The following is a 17,265-nucleotide window of genomic DNA, read 5'->3' as shown; positions in this document are numbered from 1 at the left end:
TGGGTCACAGACAAACACGAGTGTTTCATAAAGAGGCGCTTCAATATATTTACAAAATTAGGCTATATTTCGGCCAACTCTGCTGTAAAATCTTTTAACAAACATTTAGTGAAAGTACAACGTAATATGTGGCTGTTTTTTATCAATATTACTGCATTTCCCATTATTGAACGTTGACTTTACTCATAGTTTCTGATAATAGCGGTATGGAGTAAACATAGCCGAGGATGAGTGGGTGTGTTGTCTTAACGCAGAAATTTCTCGTGGGAAACGCGAGATTCCGAAGATTAGACAGGGACATGAACTATCTTGTCTCTCTTACACGCTTCTGCTCTTGACATCCCAGACTACTGCCAGTCATCCTTCAGTACTCTGTCGCCCCCTTGTGGGTTCGTCTCATCACTGCATCCTGACCTCCTCTTCCAAGGGGGACGATTGTGCTTCTTAGTGGTTTGTAATGGAGGCAAACGTCACTCATAGCCACAAACAAACAAAAAAGCTCAGATCAAAGAAAATGCCCTAAGTGTACAGTCTTTTTTTTTTCCAGTAACAAATTTATTTGAAAGAAAAAGAAATTGCTACCAGATAGTAGACTGTAAATCATTTAGTTTGGTGTAAAGATTTAACCCTCATTGATCCCTAGGTACTAAACTTTAACTTTTTAAATGGAAAATATTGGAAATACTAGAAATGGATCTTCAATCACATACAGGGGAATTCTTGAAAAACTTTCATAGCAACTGACCAAAAGTGTAATAACACATACATTTTTCAATAAAGAACAGAAGATGGTGTGGGAAATAACAGTCGTGAACTAAAGAAAGACATATTTATGTTAGACATGATGCAGGAATATTTATGAACACTTTATTCAGTGTGGGCAACAGAAATTCAACTGAAAATATTTTACGTACACAGCAGACACTGTTTTTCTGAGCTTTTTGGAACATCACTCTGCAGACTGCGAGTGAGCAAAAGGATACTTAACACTTGAATATATTACATAATTCAAATAGGTCTAAATTATTTTTATGATGTGGATGAAACCTGGCTTTCACGCCACTCATTTGGGCAACGTAAGGCTCATTTGGCTTTCCATTGGCTGAGTGACCTGACATTTAAAGACACAGGACAACGACAGAATACGTCCATACGACTCCAGGTTTGCAATTCTCTTGAATAAGACGACTCTGGTCTTCATATTCGCACAGTTGAACAGCTCATTAAGAGTTGTTATTTAACTGTTGCTGACTGAATCTAATAGCGGCAGTTCATGTTGCTTTTGTGGAGAGAAGTCCCAGGGTCTGCGGTTCTCAGTGTATCCGTAGAGTTTCCGCAGGGCCACGCGAGCTGCCTCCTCCTCTGCTGCAAAGATGGACTCTCCTGGACCATGAGCCAAGAGCTTCTGATCGCTGAATCCATACAAAAGGCACAGAAACAGAGAGAATAACTACAGCAGGCCAGTATCACGCAATCAATCAATCTGACAACAGCGTGTGTGATCACTTTTACTACTTTGTAATTAGGACAATACTATTTAACTTTGAATTAATTCATGACACACATACCTGTACAAACCAACAAAGTACAATGGGAGGACGGTGCTCGCCCCGGCCGACCTGATGAGGCGTGGCTCTGGAAGAGGCAAGTTCCTCTTAGTGAGTTCCTCCACCAGCAGGCCCATGGGATTGACCACTGTCCACATCTCAAACAGGTCTTTTCCTATCAGCTGAGCCACCAGGAAATCCTAGAAGGGGTGTGTGACAGCAAACGTATTTTTAAACAAAAACTTGAGAAAGATCAGGGCTGTATTTCCACATCTGATATTGGGAGTCAGTGTGTGGAGATGGCCTCTTACCCTAAGGAAAAATCCTGTCCGCTCTGCTCCACTGCTCTCATGAAGAGCTCCAATCACTGCCATGAACGTGGAACAAAGCACATCATCGAGGACGGGGAATTCTGCACTCATGGTCAGATCTTCAATGCCTAGATTTCTTGCTACATGGGTCACAAGCGCTGAACTTGTGAGGTGTCCGACGACACTCTCCACTGCTTCGCTTGGCAGGCTGGGGAAGTTGGCCCTGCACCAGTCAGTCAGGAAGCCTTTGGTGAAATCAGCTCCCTTTGCACTCAGCTGTGTATTATCTTTCAGGGTAAGAGCTGTGATTTCAGGGTCAACACCCAATGCCTGTCTTTTCTTTTGCTCCGCTTGCAGGTAGCAGGTATTAATAAAGGCTGTTTTCAGGAGCCCCAGGGAGAAGTTCTCATGAAGGCGGGTCGTGAAAGCCTGAACCTCGGCATGGTAATCCCAGTTAGGCTTTTGAGAGCTGGAAGATGTTAAAACAGTTCAGACTGCATTTAAAATTGTCAACCAACCCTAAATTATGGCCTCCTTTCCAATGAATAACTGGTTGCCAATTGAAATCCTTGTTCATAACAGTGTTTGAGACGTGGCTCAGTGATTTTTTTTTTCTGATGTAGACTGAAAATGATGTTTTCTAAGAGGTTGTAAAGAAAACATTTAAAGAGAAACCCATCAACTGTTAATCGCTGCCCTTTTGCACAGGGGGACATTATTTAATGTAACACAATGAAAGGGCAAGTCTTTGTATGGCAATAAATGTTAAACTTAATGTAACACAATCAATGTTTTGCATGTAGAGCTTACAAGATCAACCAAGTTAAATAAACACATGGTTATTTCAATATCAAATCCGTCGATGGCCTTGCGCCGCTCTCTGGGACCCATGCTAGCTTATGTTAGCTACCTTACCGCGGTGGCGGTGGCGGTGGTCCTTCGAGCCTTGACTTCCTCGCCATGTACTTCAAGTAGGGTTTCAGCCATCGCTTTGTCCCTCGAACCTGCGAAACACAGACATTCCTGCAAACACGCTGACAGTGACTTCCAAACGTTAGCGCGACACGACTTAATATGTAGCCTGACGCCATGTTGCTTCCCTGACAGTGATGTGCGCCACTTGAAACAGGTCGACAAGGAACAATGAACAATATCTCACAGGCCGCCGTTTGCGGTTTATCGTTACCATAGAAACATCCACAACGGTACCCAAGACAACAAAGCGGTGGGCTGAAGTCTTTAGTGGTGAAAGATTGAAGACGGTAACTACATTAGGTCATGTCGTCTGCTGGAGTCAGTGGAACTAAAGAAGATGAGTTTGTACCTGCAACTCAACTGGGAAGAGGAGATACCGAACAAGTTGAGGAAGGAGCGGACGCCATCACACCTGTCAGGGCCCAAGAAAACAAGGAACACAAAACATTCTCAGGACCACGAATGACCAAGACCTTTTTAAGAGAGCACTGTAAGCAGAACAAACTCTTCTCAACACCAAGCCTGAATGACACGTTGTATCTGCATTTTAAAGGTTTCGCCACTATCGAGAACCTGGAGGAGTACACGGGACTGAAGTGTCTTTGGCTGGAGAGCAACGGGCTGCAAGATATTGAGAACCTGAATGCACAAACGGATCTCTGCAGCTTGTTTCTTCAGCATAATCTGATACGTAAACTGGAAAATCTTGAACCTCTGACCAAACTCTGCACCCTGAATGTGTCCAACAACTACATCCACACCATTGAGAACATCTCCTGCCTTCCCAAGCTTAGTACACTGCAGATTGCACATAACAAGCTGGAGACAGTAGAAGACATACAGCATCTTAGTCTGTGTCTGTCCATCAGTGTGTTGGATTTGTCCCACAACCTGCTAAAAGACCCTGAGATCCTCTCCGTACTGGAGGCCATGCCAGAACTGCGAGTCCTAAATTTAATGGGTAATGAAGCTGTGAGAAAAATCCCGAACTACAGGAAGACCATGATCGTGCGCCTGGGGCAGCTCACCTTCCTGGATGATCGCCCTGTTTTCCCCAAAGACAGGGCATGTGCAGAGGCATGGGCTCGCGGGGGGCTGGAAGAGGAGCGCAAAGAGAGGGAACAGTGGAACTCACGAGAAAGGAGAAAAATCCAAGACAGTTTAGATAGCTTGGCAGTGATACGAAAAAATGCCCAGGAGAGACGGCGTCTCAAACAGCAAATGGACAGAGGTGAGTACAGGTTCTTGTCTTGATGCATATAGAAACTGTGAATTTGCATGTTGACACAGTTCGGTCTGTTTCATTTCAGGTGAGACGTCTTGTGAGGAAATATCAGGAGATAATATGGAAACATTTGTGCAGGACACCCTGGAAACCCAGGAGGAGTTCTTACACAGTCAAATAACACAGGAGCCCGATGAGCACCAGCCAAACAATGATTTACAGGAGGGGCCGCTGAGCGAAGGGTTACAGAGAGCGACAGAGGAGGAATGTGTCAAAAAGATAAAGCAGCGTGAGAGAGAGGAGACCCGGGTAGGGAATCCAGAGTCACAGCAGCAAGAAACAGCAGCTGGAAATAAGGAGCAAAAAGAGGAAAACCACCACCAAAGCCAACCAAGCAGAATCGAGTTAGTGAGCAAAGAAGCGGGACGAGAACAAGTGGCGCTCCAGAGTGAGCGACGGGAGAGGACACGTCCCCCCGCAAACGTCTTCACAGCAGCCCCCGGTGAAGCAGCGCGTGGTCCCGGGCCCCTGGTGACAGAGCTGGAGGATGTAGAGCAGCTGGAAACCATTCAACTTCCACCACTTCAGACTCTGCGCATTGATGATCTGCCTGATCTGGAGGATGTGGACACAGAAGACTTCAGCGAAACTTGTCAGCAAGCGTTCGGACCGAAAATAGAAGTCATATCAGAGAGCAGCATCGAGGAGGAAGCAGCCGGGAAGCAGAGTGAGAGCATCGCTTGTTTGAGTCCAGGCAGGAGCTCTATTTTCCTAATGAGTGGCTGCAACAAGTCAGCCCAAGTCCTTCACAGTTCTTCATCACTGGTGTATCCTGAGGATGAGGATGATCCCGAGTCAGCAGCTAAGCCGCCGTGCCGGCTGATTGAGGAGCTGGAGTGATGCCATCATATTTGAGAGTATTTTGTCATGGACTTTGATGTGACTGTTTTAACTAATTCCTATTGAACATTTCACTGTATGTATGTGAAACAAAGCATTTGTTCATTTTTCAGTTGCTATTTTTCCACATAATATTCTGCATATTGTGCAGAATTTGAAAGAAAGTGTTTTGTCGGGCCTCAAGGTGTTAATGAGATTGTACTGAAAAACAGCCAGAAGTGATTTTTTTTTTTTTTTTGCTGAACATTGGAACGTCGCAATGAAGTTGACCAATTTGATGTGGAAGGTAATAAACATTTGTGAGATTTTCTCCTAATTAGCGCGTAAAATGTTGTGTTCTGATGTCACTGTGACCACAGATCACCTAAACCAAACCAGTTGTGACAAATTAAGAAAAAATATACCTGCCAAAATCTAAAAATGGTCAGTTAGGATAATATTCTGTCTGTTCCCTAACGTATTTCATTGATGCATCAACAAAAATAAGCACAAGTTCACATGTATGATTTTACTAAATTTTATTACATTTTCCAGTGCAACTCACATATAATTCTCTCTCTACAATAAATATGGAACTTCATTATGACTCAACTTCGCTGCTCCATGTTTCTATTTTGGTGAACAGAGCCGCTCTGTATCTCTGAACAACTTTCCAAAGCAACAAATATTTACAATCATGCGAGGCGTTGAGCAAAAAGATTAGTCCTTAAAAACATTGTATGACCAAAACAAGGGCAGAATGAACCGAAAAGTAAAAAAATAAAACTTTACATGTATTAAATAAACAAAAATCACATCACAATAACTCAAAGAGCGCACCCCTCCGCCAAGGCGAACTTTGGGCCCCTGGCACTTTCATGTTTTGGCCCAAATTAAAGCCGCAAGCTGTGATGAGCAGAGCCTGGTACCCCACATATGTCAGTGTGTGGCTGTTGTATAGAGTGAGGGAAGTCAAATCTGATTTTTTATTTTTTTTATATACACACACACACACATACATAGGGTGCTGCAGGTATAGTTTTGTAGGCCAACCTGTACCCCTCCCCCCCAAAAGCGTGACCTCTTTGGCAGAGGTAACAATAATAAAAACAGCCCAGCGTGCGGCGACCCCTTTCAGGGTCTTCATCACGTGGGCGCAGTGCAGCATGTAGCCATCATATGACACAGAATAAAGAACCAAACGCTCCCTGTAGAGCTGTCGCCACACACACGGACCCCCTCTAACGTCGCAACCACACCCAGGTGTTGATGAGCCAGAACGCTACGGTGAGCGAGTACACGATCATCTCCCGCTTTGTTCGCTCCTTGTTCTCCTCTTCTAAAAGTTGGAGTCTTCGATTCAACTTGATGAGCTGGAGATTAAAACAAAATAAACACTTGATTTTTTGTAGTTAGTTTACAGATCAACACACACACACGCATGCAGGTGCAAAAGAGGTAGTGAGGAACTGACCTGACGTCGCAGTGCTGCAGCATCGACCACTGTCATGTCATCAGGCGCACCATCCAGCGTGGCTTCATGTGTTGATAACGCAAGCCTTCAAATGAGCAGAGCTTAATGTCACGAGTCATGACTGTGAGAAGATGACTTCAGAACTACAGTAAATCCAAGTTCCTGGCCTGAGATGAGAATAACAGGTCGAAGGAAAGGATGAGGACAGGAAAGAAGAGAACGAAGACTACGGCAAGTTACCTGGACTCCTGCAGGGGGTTGGAGCTTGAAGCCGACCCCCCTCGCAGTGATGGTTTGCTACAGAGTTGGGGAAAGATGGGTTCGGGGGAAGGGGAAAAATAAGAGATAGAACACACACATGGTACTGTGTTGCATACATGTACGCACTAATTGTACACTCTGGCATCTGTTCTTTTTTCTTCCTATGAACACCCGATGAGGCCGAGAATACGGAAGAAGTTAGTAAGCGGTGCAGAGTTTAGATAGAGGTCTTTAAACATATAAAGACCTTTACTTCTGCTTGAACATTACACCATCTAAAAGGACGCAGTCAAAAGTTCAAACTACTACAAAACCATCAGGAATGCAAGTTTAACAACTTCTCTTATTACTCAGATAACCTATGAAAAGAATTCATATCTATGCGACAGCAGCGCTGCACTTTGGTTCCTCTCTGTTTGGTTTGTTAGTTTCTCCTGACATGTGACACTGGATGCGCCTCAGCAGAACGCAGGGTTTTTGTGAAGATGTGACCACACAGTTGACCCTGCAGCAGATGTGGGGTCAGGGCAGGGTCGCTCCATCCAGCCTTTGTTTTGTTACAGCAGCCCTGCGTCTTTGTTCAGTCAACAGAGACACAAACCGAATTTCAAAGAGGGCTGCTAACATCCTTTCAAAATAAAAGCTGAATTGACAGCTCCTCGTCTAACATGAACAATTTCGGAGACGCTACCAGAGATGTTGATGGGTTTTCAATATAGTGAGTCGCCATGACCCACAGGTGGTGATTTGAGTGGGTCCCTGGGAAATTCAATGGGTCCCCAATTAAAAAATGTATTTCTTTCTATTTCTTATATTCTTCTATTGCTTAAATTGTAGTGTTAAACTCTCTCAATGGTGGTATGGTAAGATATGGCTATAATTAGCAGGTATGTTCAAAATGTTTTTTTCGCCATTCAAAGTATTTTTTTTTTATTGCCACACAGCCACCACCGGAATATTTTTTATTTATTTCGTTAGCGCATGTCCCCTAGACGTTAAACCATCGAGTCAACACAGCATATAACAGTTGAAACGTGAATTTATTTACTACTAAGAAGTCCGTATCTTTAATTGTTGAAATGAAATCCGCGGTAGTTGTTGTTGTAGCGGCTAAACTAGCATGTCGCGATACTGTACTCAAGGGGATCATGTCTGCGCTGAGTTAATGCGCAAAGGGTTGAAACAGCGCTCGTCAGGTCCGCTGACGGCAAGGTTTCTTTTGCTACTTACTGTGATTTTAAACACAAGTTGTTGTTCACAATGTATGGTTTTTCATGGGAAAAATGAGGTGTGTCCCTGGGACGCACGGAGAGTGAATTTACTGCGTCCTTTCATATTTTAATGCGTCAGGGACGCAGGACGCGTACCTAACAACATCACTGCGCGACTGAAGAGTAAAACTGCTGTGATAAAAACAAATAATGAAGAATTAACTGTAGAAATAAAAGCCACAGTTACTAAACAAATGTGCCGCACACTCTGAAAAGAAAGACGCATTATTATTATTTGTTTATTTCTTCACCCATGTTAATGAAGGTGCAGATGCCAGACAAAAAAAGGGGGACTAAATAAAAAGAGCAATCAATAGAAATAATTAAGTCTACACAGAAAAGAATCCACTGGTAGACTGTGTCATAAGAAAATAAATTAGGTAATTTGTCAAGTCAAAAAGATATCAGAGGTATTGATTTTGCACATGTATTTAATAACTAAGGCTTTTATTTCTACATTTTTTCAGTGTGTTATATTTTCATTAACTCATCTATTTATGAATATGGCCTTTTTAGTCCTCTCAATGTCTCACCCACTCTGAAGGACGAGACAACAGTCATCGTGTCTTCAGTAGCTATCTGATCATCTTACATACTACTGTGTGTGTAAAGTTTCACGAGGTAAACAAAACTACATCTGACTTTGATATTAATAGAATTATTTAAAGTTAGAATTTGTCAGTAAGTAAATTGTTAAATAATGCTTGAATCAACCACACAAGCTGCCAGCCAAACTGAGGGCCTGGTGACTGTTTAAGTTAAAGACATGGTGCTAAAAATCAGGCATCAAAGTGCTGAAGATGCAACGACACTTTCAACAGGTTAAGACAGCTGAAGAACACAAGCTACAGAGTTCATCCTCGTCTGAGTGACCAGAAATGATTGACTGGTACAAAAGGCTCACTAGCTCTTCTCATGACCCTAGCAAGATGGATGATTGGGAGGTCACCTGCGAGGGTTCTCATCCAAGACCTCAAGGACCTGCTGGTAGGCCCGACGTGTGGTGGACTGGATGAAAGATAAAACACCGCTAGCGCTGTACAGGTTGTGATCTTCTTCAACCACGGTGAGAGGGGGGCAAGGTTGCACAGTGGCTTGGGGGGATGGTGTTGCACTGGTCAGTGCCCACCAGTAAGAGCAATTTAGAGAAAAACGGGAAGAAAAAGACAAAAGAGAAGAAAAGGGAATGAGGGAGCAGAGTGAGGGAGCAGAGGAAGAGAAATAAGGAAAAGGAACTGTCCTCATCTTTACTGTTTTTGTGAGAATGTCAACTGAGTGAAAGCAAATAACGCACTGACTGAACCTGCCATCAAGCTACAGTTCACTAGCATGCAAAACACCCAACAACTCACAGCAATGAAAAACAGATGCAAACTACAGCAAATTATTCTGACTTTGATGCAATTGCTCAAGAAAAATGAGTAATCCAAAAAAAAAAAAAGTTGAATTGAAATGTTTGTAAAATGTTGAGAAAGATGTGAAGTTCAACAATCTACTAGATGGTGAAATGTACCCTGTACACCGTAACCCTGATGGATGCTGACACTGGGACAGAGGCTCGTCTTATCAGCACAGTTTAATGAACTAAATGATTTACTATTGCAACAGATCATTTCTATACTTTGTAATACTCTATTTATGTTTATATACTTTCAAAAATCCCAGCATGACAAATTGAAGGATCAACTAATTCTTCTCAAGTATTTCCATTAAATGAGCAGGGCAAGGTGTGGGGAGAAGGGTTAATAGCGTGAATAGGAAAATAGTTATTAACACGTATGTGCTGAGCTGCACTGTTATGTGACACGCCAGCATTCTGTGGTTAGACTACTTCAATTCTCACCGGACACCAATGATTCCTGAGCTGCATCACCTCCCTCTACCCCAGCACCTGAACTTAACTGCAACATTTTCTCCTTTTCCTAATGATCATGCAAATAAACAGGAGGTTGTAAAAGGACGAGCTATCTGACTGGTATTTTATTAGGAAAACACTGCTAGGATGTGTATTACTATGTTTAAAGCATGGTTTTAAGGGATGAGTGAGAAAAAAAAACTGAGCTCTGGAACTGACAGCAGAAAAAGTCCTTCAACAAACAGCTAACAAGCCACTCATAATAGATGACCAGCCTCATCACAAAGGGGCGGATGAAAACAAAGCGGCAGGAGGAAGATGCAGCATGCATGTGCACGGGAGAGAGTTAATGACGCCAGGGCTGAACCTGTACTCACGCAGAATCATTGTGCATCATCTGACTGTTGTGACGGACAGCTGCGTTCTCACTAGCCGAGCGCTCGCGTCGCAATCGTGCGTGCGGCCGCAACTACAAGAAATGAGGATTTATGAGGGATATGGTTCACTGTATGTAAATTCCTCTTAATTAGTGAGATAAACTTATTAATTCATTACTTACCACCCCCTCACTTTCTAGAGCTGCCTGCTGCTCCTCCTCCAGGAAGTCTAGAGGTCGCTCACTCAGGGTGAGGACGCGGGGCGGGGTCTTCAGTGACAGGGTTTCTAGTGGAGTTGACTGGATTAAGTCCAGGTCTCTGGGCGTGACAAACTGAGTGTCATTACTGTCACCTGAAAAGACAGGTGTTAATACAAGCGTCATGTGAGCGATTGAGTTCATCTTGACTTGATTCAAATGGTGGACTGCGCCGCTAAGAGATGTTTAATATGACTCCAAGGCTGATTTTAGCATAATGACAGCCACCAATGACTAAGACAGCTTCACCAACCTGTGACCACAATTCTCTCGGGGACCAGCATAGTCTGGACGAGCTCCTGGGAGCCAACATTAGGTTGACCGGAGACGACAGTTGGAGCCACTTTGAGCATCTCCGGGATGCGCATCCTCTGGCTGATCCCCTCGGTGTACTCCAGCTCATACTGGATACGGCTCATTTCTGCCATTTCCGCCGTGGGGGAAGGGAACGCTGCTCCGTTCATTTGGCTGTGTAGAATCATTGGATGAGATTGTCACAAACACCAGACCACATATTTACCACATCTCGTCATCATATGTCAAACTTTTCACGCTAGTTATGACCTAACACATTTTGACAAGCCAATGTTATTGAACAATAGTTATCTAGTTTGAAAGTAATAAGGGACATTCTGACTGGAACTGAAAGTCTACTGGAGCGAACAGGCTGCTGGCAGTGGTTAGAGATCTATTAATACTCAATGTCATATGATAACAAAAATGTCTTATGACTTTGAAGAGGAACAAAAGAGAGACTGATAATATTAACCTGCAGCTGCTGCTCTTGTGACAGAACACATCTTCTACTTTCATAAAAAAAGAAATAAACGCGGTATCTAGCTAGCTTAGCAAACACGACGGTTCAACTCACCATTTTTTTTTTTACAGTAAGTAGCTCTATTCAGCAGTTTAGGTAATTCAAAGAATATTTCAACAGCCAAATAGCTGGCAGACACAGCATTAGCAGCCTCCTAGCTAGCGAGCTAGCTTGTCTCTTACCTATCGTGTTGTTGCTGAGGACAGAAGAGGCTTCGAATCAAATCCTGACGAAGTTCAAATCCTACTCTGGATTTGGGGAATTCATGAACAAAACGAAAGAATAAAGAGTCAGAAATGATGTAGCTGTAAGGTATCTCCCAACATAGACGTGAGAAGAACCTATCTTCCTCTCCTGACGTCAAACGGCAGGCAGGAAGCTACCTACGAAACGGAGGAAGTGACGTCAAATATAGCCAGCGCTCGAATTAAAAGCACGAACATATATGTGATTTGTATGTTTCGTTGTATTCGTATAGTATTAACATACAAGCTTCATTCACAGACGCATAAACATAAATCGCCATTACATGTTTAACACTGCAAGATAGTCGAATTTTGACCAAAATGAGTTACCTGCTGAAAGAAAGTTAAGTTATAGGTGCAATACCCTTGAAATTCATTTTAAATAATGTAGAAAAAATACTTTGTACGACTTGATTTTGATTCGTTATCAAGCACTTGTTTCAACTAGGCTGTACTGAAAAATGATTAGATAATAAAGGAAGAGCTAAAACCGCGAAAACATTGTAGCTTGTTTGTTAAAGATCCTTTCAGTTCAGCTGTCACAATTTGAAAAGACTGATGGAAACTGTTGCCTTGATATTTTTTTTTTCATTTTAGTCCAAACAGTCACATAAGTTATGGTGTGGAGATACAGTCACCTTGGGAGAAAGTAAGAAACTCATGGATGGCTCAAGACAGCGACCGACCGAGACTGCTTTGGTAGACTGATACCTGCATTATTTGATTTTGGTGCAAGTTTTGTTATAGTGTGCAGTGAAACATGGCCACTCCAGTGGAAGCCCCCTGATGACGTCACAAGGTACTGCAGCGCCTCGCAGCTGCTTTGTGTCCCACATCCTCACCACTAGGCGTCTCTGAGCTTTCCAGCTGTCAAATCTGTTTCTATTTTTCATGTCTGATATTTTATATTGGCCTGCAGAACTATGTCCTTATAAGTAGGCTAGATTTTTTTAAGTTATCATTCGTTTTCAAGCAATCATTTATACCCAACTGCTGTTTCACTGATTTATTCCAATGTGACGTTTACTTATGAATAATGTATTTGATTAATGATAAGCTTTATGTAATATATAATGTCTTGCCATAACCTGAAATCTTATTTCTACTGAGGAAATCCACAATCCTCACCAAATAGAAAAACAGTATATTTTATAAAACATTATGATATAAAACATTATGTTCAACACTTGATCTTTCTACTGTACATGTACTCAGTAGATAATCTAGGTATGTGTTGGACAGCAGTTTGCAAGACCAGGTCAGTGTCGCCGGGGGTTTGGGGAGCTGGCCCCTCAGTCACTGTGGGTGGTGCGTTTACTCGGAGCCACTTAAAAGCTTCGTCTGACATGAGACAAGTCGGCCAGCATCTGCTCAGGCAGTAGACGAGAAACCACGTCCAGATCACGGAGAGATCATCGCACGACAAACGTAGACATCTGAACCATGTCTTGACGGACTTCTCGAAATGCCGAGATGCTCTTCGTTTGATGGACGCAGAGGCTGCGACGATTGACTTCTCTCTCCGCGTCCCAGCAGGCAGCAATAATGTCCCCAGACATTTTCATTGTGTGTGTGATGTTATTCAGCACCACGCACAGCGGGTTATCTTTGGAGCTGCAACTTGGCATGTAAGTAAAGAACAGAAATTAAGACTTTTATTTACAATATGTCTGCCTTTTCATCTGATTGTTTCGAGAAATCTGGTTATAGTTTTTTTGGTTTTTGGGTTTTTTTTTTACACGTCAAGATGAGACTGGAGTAAAATACCATGCTTTTTAAGATTTATAAATACTTATCAGGACAGTTATTGTGTATTCTGCGCAATGACCACTCGGAGTCGCTCTTTCAAGTCCCGTATTAGAGCTTCTGTTAAAAAAAAAGTGTTCCTGATTAATCCAAACTAATTACATTTAATCAAATTTTAATCTAGGAGAGATGAATGAGCACAGAGGTTGTTGGACACGTCTCAAGGAGTCATTTGCATTACTGGAGAAGTGAATACTTCCTCTAGCCTCAGGCTGCTGTGTATTGAAGCCAGACGGTTTGCGGAGGACTCCTCTGGTTGTCTGACAACACGCTGATGCAGCTTACTTATGATGGAGTGCTGTAGTGTATGCAACACGTCTGTGCTGTTTAATGAACGTCTACACATTTGTGCATGCTTGCACTCAATTACTGGCAGCAAAACAACAGAATTTCCTGGGGAATTTTATTGGTTGTTTATTGAAAGTTTTCTATGTACCACAATTGAGTACATTGCAACATGCTTGCAGGATGTTGTAAATGTTTGATTAACAATATGTGTAATGAGCCGAACATGTGTACGTGGAAAGACCACGTCTTCTTTTGAATTACACACATAAGCTGTGCTGCAGATCTACAGGTGTCCATCAGCAGTCAAAGCATGGAATTATTACATGCTGGCTTTCAAAATTACAGTGATTTTCAGTTTCACTGCAGTGAAGGTCAACACACTGTGATAGGGAGATGTCAAGAACAAACTAAGAACACATACATGCATCAATTTCAGACAACAGATCAGAAACCCAGGGTCTGAGGGCGAGTGAGCTTCATTTCGGTTTCAAAGTTTGCAGGTTTTTAATTCTATTTCGCTCTTCGCTGTGTGGCTTTTCCATTGACAGGCCAAACGTTTGTGCTGAGCAGGAGATGTCCATGTTGGGGGCTCGTCAGCCATGTGTGCAGGCTTTTACACGCATGGTTAAGGTGTGGAAGCAGGGCTGCACAAGCCACAGATGGTGTATGGGGTATGAGAGGAGGTAAGAGCAGCTCACAGTGTACAAACACTTAAAGGAACACACCAGCATTTTGGAAAATAGGCCTATTGTCCATTATTTTTAAATTCAGGACAAGCAGATAGATACCTGTCTCTCCTACATGCGTTACAAAGCTCCAGACCCCCACTGGATGACTGACTGTGGGTTCTGGGCACCTACTGCCTCAAAAACCAAATACACTTCTCCCCAAATGATCTTTGGCTGAAGAAATAGAAATTGGGTTGTGCTTTAATTTCACTGTGGAAAAAATGAAAGTTTCTTGATGTTATTCTGTCAGATACATACCTGATTCAACTGCAGGCAAAAGATCAAAAATCATCAAAAGAATATTGATGGAAAAGTTATCAACAAAAAAATGCTACAATCAAAACAGGAATTGTCCCGTATCCTTGCAAAAGTTGGTCCGATTAACATGAAAAATGGGAAAAATTTAAATCCTAGTGTTTATCGTGGCTAATCCAACCAGCAGTCAGCTGTCTGGTTGCAGTCTGGAGGACTGAAAGGTATCTAGCTGCTTGTCCAGTTCTAAAAATAATGGGCAATAACCATATTTCCCCCCAAAAAACTGGCACGTTCCTTGGATTATTGTCATGAACGTAATATGTTTAGACATCATGGGACCATCATGGGACTGTAATCGAGCTGTTGTTGTGCAGGACAGGGTACTACACAACCTACAGGCAGGTATACAGCATGGATCTACACACGGTCTATAAGTGCTGCCCAGGCTGGACTCAGAGGGGGGAAGAGCGAGGCTGCCTGCATAGTGAGTTTTAAAGTTTCAGCATTATGTATCAGTTTGATGTTGAAGATAGGAATTACACTGCCTCAATAAAGATATTCAACATTATATCTTGTATCTTCAGGGGTTTGTAGACACAACACATGTTTTAATGGAGGACGGTGCGCAGAGAGTGGAGGTCACATATGCCAGTGTCCAGAGGGCTTCAAAGGGACAAGATGCCAGTACGGTGAGTTCTGATGATTCTGACATTTAGGTTTATCTACTTGACACCACTGCTGTTCTCACAGTGTGGACATCCATTTTACAGCATATGTGTAGTTTTGGGAGTCTGTGAAGCCCTCTGTATTTCTTTAAAGCAACACGTGTTGTTAAAGCTTCGGTTCAGACCTTATGCTTTCACTTTGCAGACTCCGTAGTGAGGCTTTAGTGGAGCTGTGATTAGATGAGACTGCTCTGTGGGGGTCTCTGGGGTTGTTAAAGGTGGAAGAAGTGTTCTCTGGTAACAGTGGGTTTCCTTTGAAGGTTGTGGTTCAACTCAGCTGAGCCTCCACTCTGTAAAAACTGGTATATGCAGTTTGAACGAGCGAGATGTTAAAGAATGTTTGCCACGACGAAATATTCAGGAAATCCTTGAAAATGCTTGAAATATAATGTGCTTTCAGGGTTTTACAGAACTTAAAATTGTAATTGCATTTCTTTCTTAATTGCTAGCTGATGGAATAGTTTGCTTTTAAAAATTAATGAGCCAGAGAGAGCCTAACCTCCTGCCTCTCATGTAAAATAAAGACTGCTCTGCTTGCGCCTCACTTGCTGAATCTGCATGCGTGAAGATTGTGATCTGCCAGTTCAAAAAATGCTCTCTGGAAGTTCTAAAAAAAATATGCTTGAAATAAATTTTGAAAAGGGTGCAGAAACCCTGAATATTTCATTATGTTACAAGCCCATTAAGGGTTCTGCTGACTAGTTTGAGAACATTAAAACAACAACAAAAACTATCTCAGGAGGAAATGGATGACATCTGTCCATTCTGGGGTGCTGCCTGTAGTTTCTCACGTTACCCGTGCCATACGTGTGCTGTACCGTCCTGCAATCTTCAACAACACACAAATAAGCATGGTGATTAGTATTATGGAGAAGTTCCGCAGTGACAGAATAGCGATACCCCCAACCCCCGCAAACAGGCAAACATACTCACTGCAGAGGCTTTCCCACCTGATTGCTTTCATTCTCCCAGGAGGAAGAGTCTGCCTCCCTGGGCTTTAAAACACTCCCTCTTGCTAAGACACTTCACAAGAACGTGTCGTTTGTTAGAGGTAGCTGTCCCGCGCCTTTGTTTTGACTTGGCCTGTTTGTTTTTCGCACATTGGGGTGATAGATTGGAAAAAGAAGATGGGGAAGCACATTTCTTATGTGTTTCTCGGTGAGAATTCTCAGTCTTCTGTTGTTATAAAACGTTTTTCCGTCTCCCGTCTCTTGAGACAGATTTATCCTCTTGTTTCTGCCAGGAAAGAGTCAGCCAAGCTCCCGTGTGCAGCCAGTTTCCTTCACTGTACCTCTGTTTCGTGCAGATGCTCATACCTACACCACTGACCCAAACCCTGTCACAGCACTAAACTGGAAGCAGGAACTTGGTGTAATTACAAGAACTTTCATTTGTTGTCATTTAGAAAGTGTATTGAGAATGGAAACTGGATTTACCTTGTAGAAAATAGTGAAACCTGACGGTCCATTTTCTTCAAGTTCTTCTTTTTAGCTCATAAAAAAGTTTCAGGAATACACAAAGACTTGGAGAAAGTGATTCTGATTATACAGTTGTGTTTCAGGTTTTTACACACGTGTTGATCCTTCCATGATGTCCATCTCCCTCCATCGCTGCAGTGGAGGCTGAATGGCGACCTTTACTCCTCGATGACAGACGAACCTGTCAGGGTTGTAAAGAGGACATTCATTTCACATTCCAGGTTAACACGATTACCAGGACACTGTAACCACTGCTGGACCTGGAAACTCTAAAATCTTTATGTGCTCATTGATCCACCAGGGAAGCTTTTCATATTAAGATTTGCATTGTAAACTTTTCCAAAATGACAGACTTAGTACTGATGTGTGTATGATTTGGTAGAGAAAAAACAGATATGCAGTACAAGCAGTAATACTGCTCTCTAAAGATTTACTGCATCTTAGAGTATTAAGGTAAAGCCGAAAGGTCTTGCTGTTTAGTCGTAAAGATG

General features: G+C 42.6%; 4 protein-coding genes across 5 annotated transcripts in view; 2 read left to right on the top strand and 2 right to left on the bottom strand.

Moving 5' to 3' along the window:
* Positions 1–593: 593 nt before the first annotated feature.
* On the bottom strand, positions 594–3,005 carry mrpl44 (mitochondrial ribosomal protein L44). Its single transcript, XM_086215624.1, has 4 exons — positions 2,774–3,005; positions 1,859–2,327; positions 1,569–1,747; positions 594–1,412 (listed from the first exon to the last, which is right to left on the bottom strand). Exons 1-4 carry the CDS (start codon positions 2,947–2,949, stop codon positions 1,238–1,240), a joined length of 999 nt encoding a protein of 332 aa, XP_086071750.1. The 5' UTR covers positions 2,950–3,005; the 3' UTR covers positions 594–1,237.
* A 39-nt stretch (positions 3,006–3,044) lies between these two features.
* dnaaf1 (dynein axonemal assembly factor 1) lies at positions 3,045–5,520 on the top strand. The gene is made up of 2 exons (XM_086215622.1): positions 3,045–4,064; positions 4,144–5,520. The coding sequence occupies exons 1-2, from the start codon at positions 3,137–3,139 to the stop codon at positions 4,956–4,958; spliced, it is 1,743 nt and encodes a 580-aa protein (XP_086071748.1). The 5' UTR covers positions 3,045–3,136; the 3' UTR covers positions 4,959–5,520.
* On the bottom strand, positions 5,457–11,630 carry mffa (mitochondrial fission factor a). 2 transcript variants are annotated; one of them, XM_086215625.1, is made up of 8 exons: positions 11,432–11,630; positions 10,686–10,900; positions 10,358–10,527; positions 10,176–10,267; positions 8,893–9,057; positions 6,652–6,708; positions 6,412–6,496; positions 5,457–6,310 (listed from the first exon to the last, which is right to left on the bottom strand). In XM_086215625.1, exons 2-8 carry the CDS (start codon positions 10,894–10,896, stop codon positions 6,179–6,181), a joined length of 912 nt encoding a protein of 303 aa, XP_086071751.1. In that variant the 5' UTR covers positions 10,897–10,900; positions 11,432–11,630; the 3' UTR covers positions 5,457–6,178. The 2 variants fall into 2 exon arrangements, with proteins under 2 accessions (XP_086071751.1, XP_086071752.1); XM_086215626.1 differs by lacking the exon at positions 8,893–9,057 and having other exon boundaries at positions 5,458–6,310.
* Positions 11,631–13,003: 1,373 nt separating this feature from the next.
* Positions 13,004–17,265, top strand: part of egfem1 (EGF-like and EMI domain containing 1) — a 51,462-nt gene continuing 47,200 nt past the window's right edge. Inside the window, exons 1-4 of the mRNA XM_086215627.1 lie at positions 13,004–13,122; positions 14,137–14,271; positions 14,946–15,055; positions 15,156–15,260. Coding sequence (XP_086071753.1) covers positions 13,040–13,122; positions 14,137–14,271; positions 14,946–15,055; positions 15,156–15,260 — 433 coding nt within the window. The 5' untranslated portion in view covers positions 13,004–13,039. The remainder of the gene's footprint in view (positions 13,123–14,136; positions 14,272–14,945; positions 15,056–15,155; positions 15,261–17,265) is intronic.

This window comes from Aulostomus chinensis, chromosome 10, assembly GCF_037954235.1.
Source record: "Aulostomus chinensis isolate RoL2024-O1b breed Wild chromosome 10, RoL_Achi_v1.0, whole genome shotgun sequence".
NCBI classification, from domain to species: Eukaryota; Metazoa; Chordata; class Actinopteri; order Syngnathiformes; family Aulostomidae; genus Aulostomus; species Aulostomus chinensis.
The sequence above is the reverse complement of the archived record's forward strand: the minus strand, read 5'-3'. Positions and strand labels throughout refer to the sequence as shown.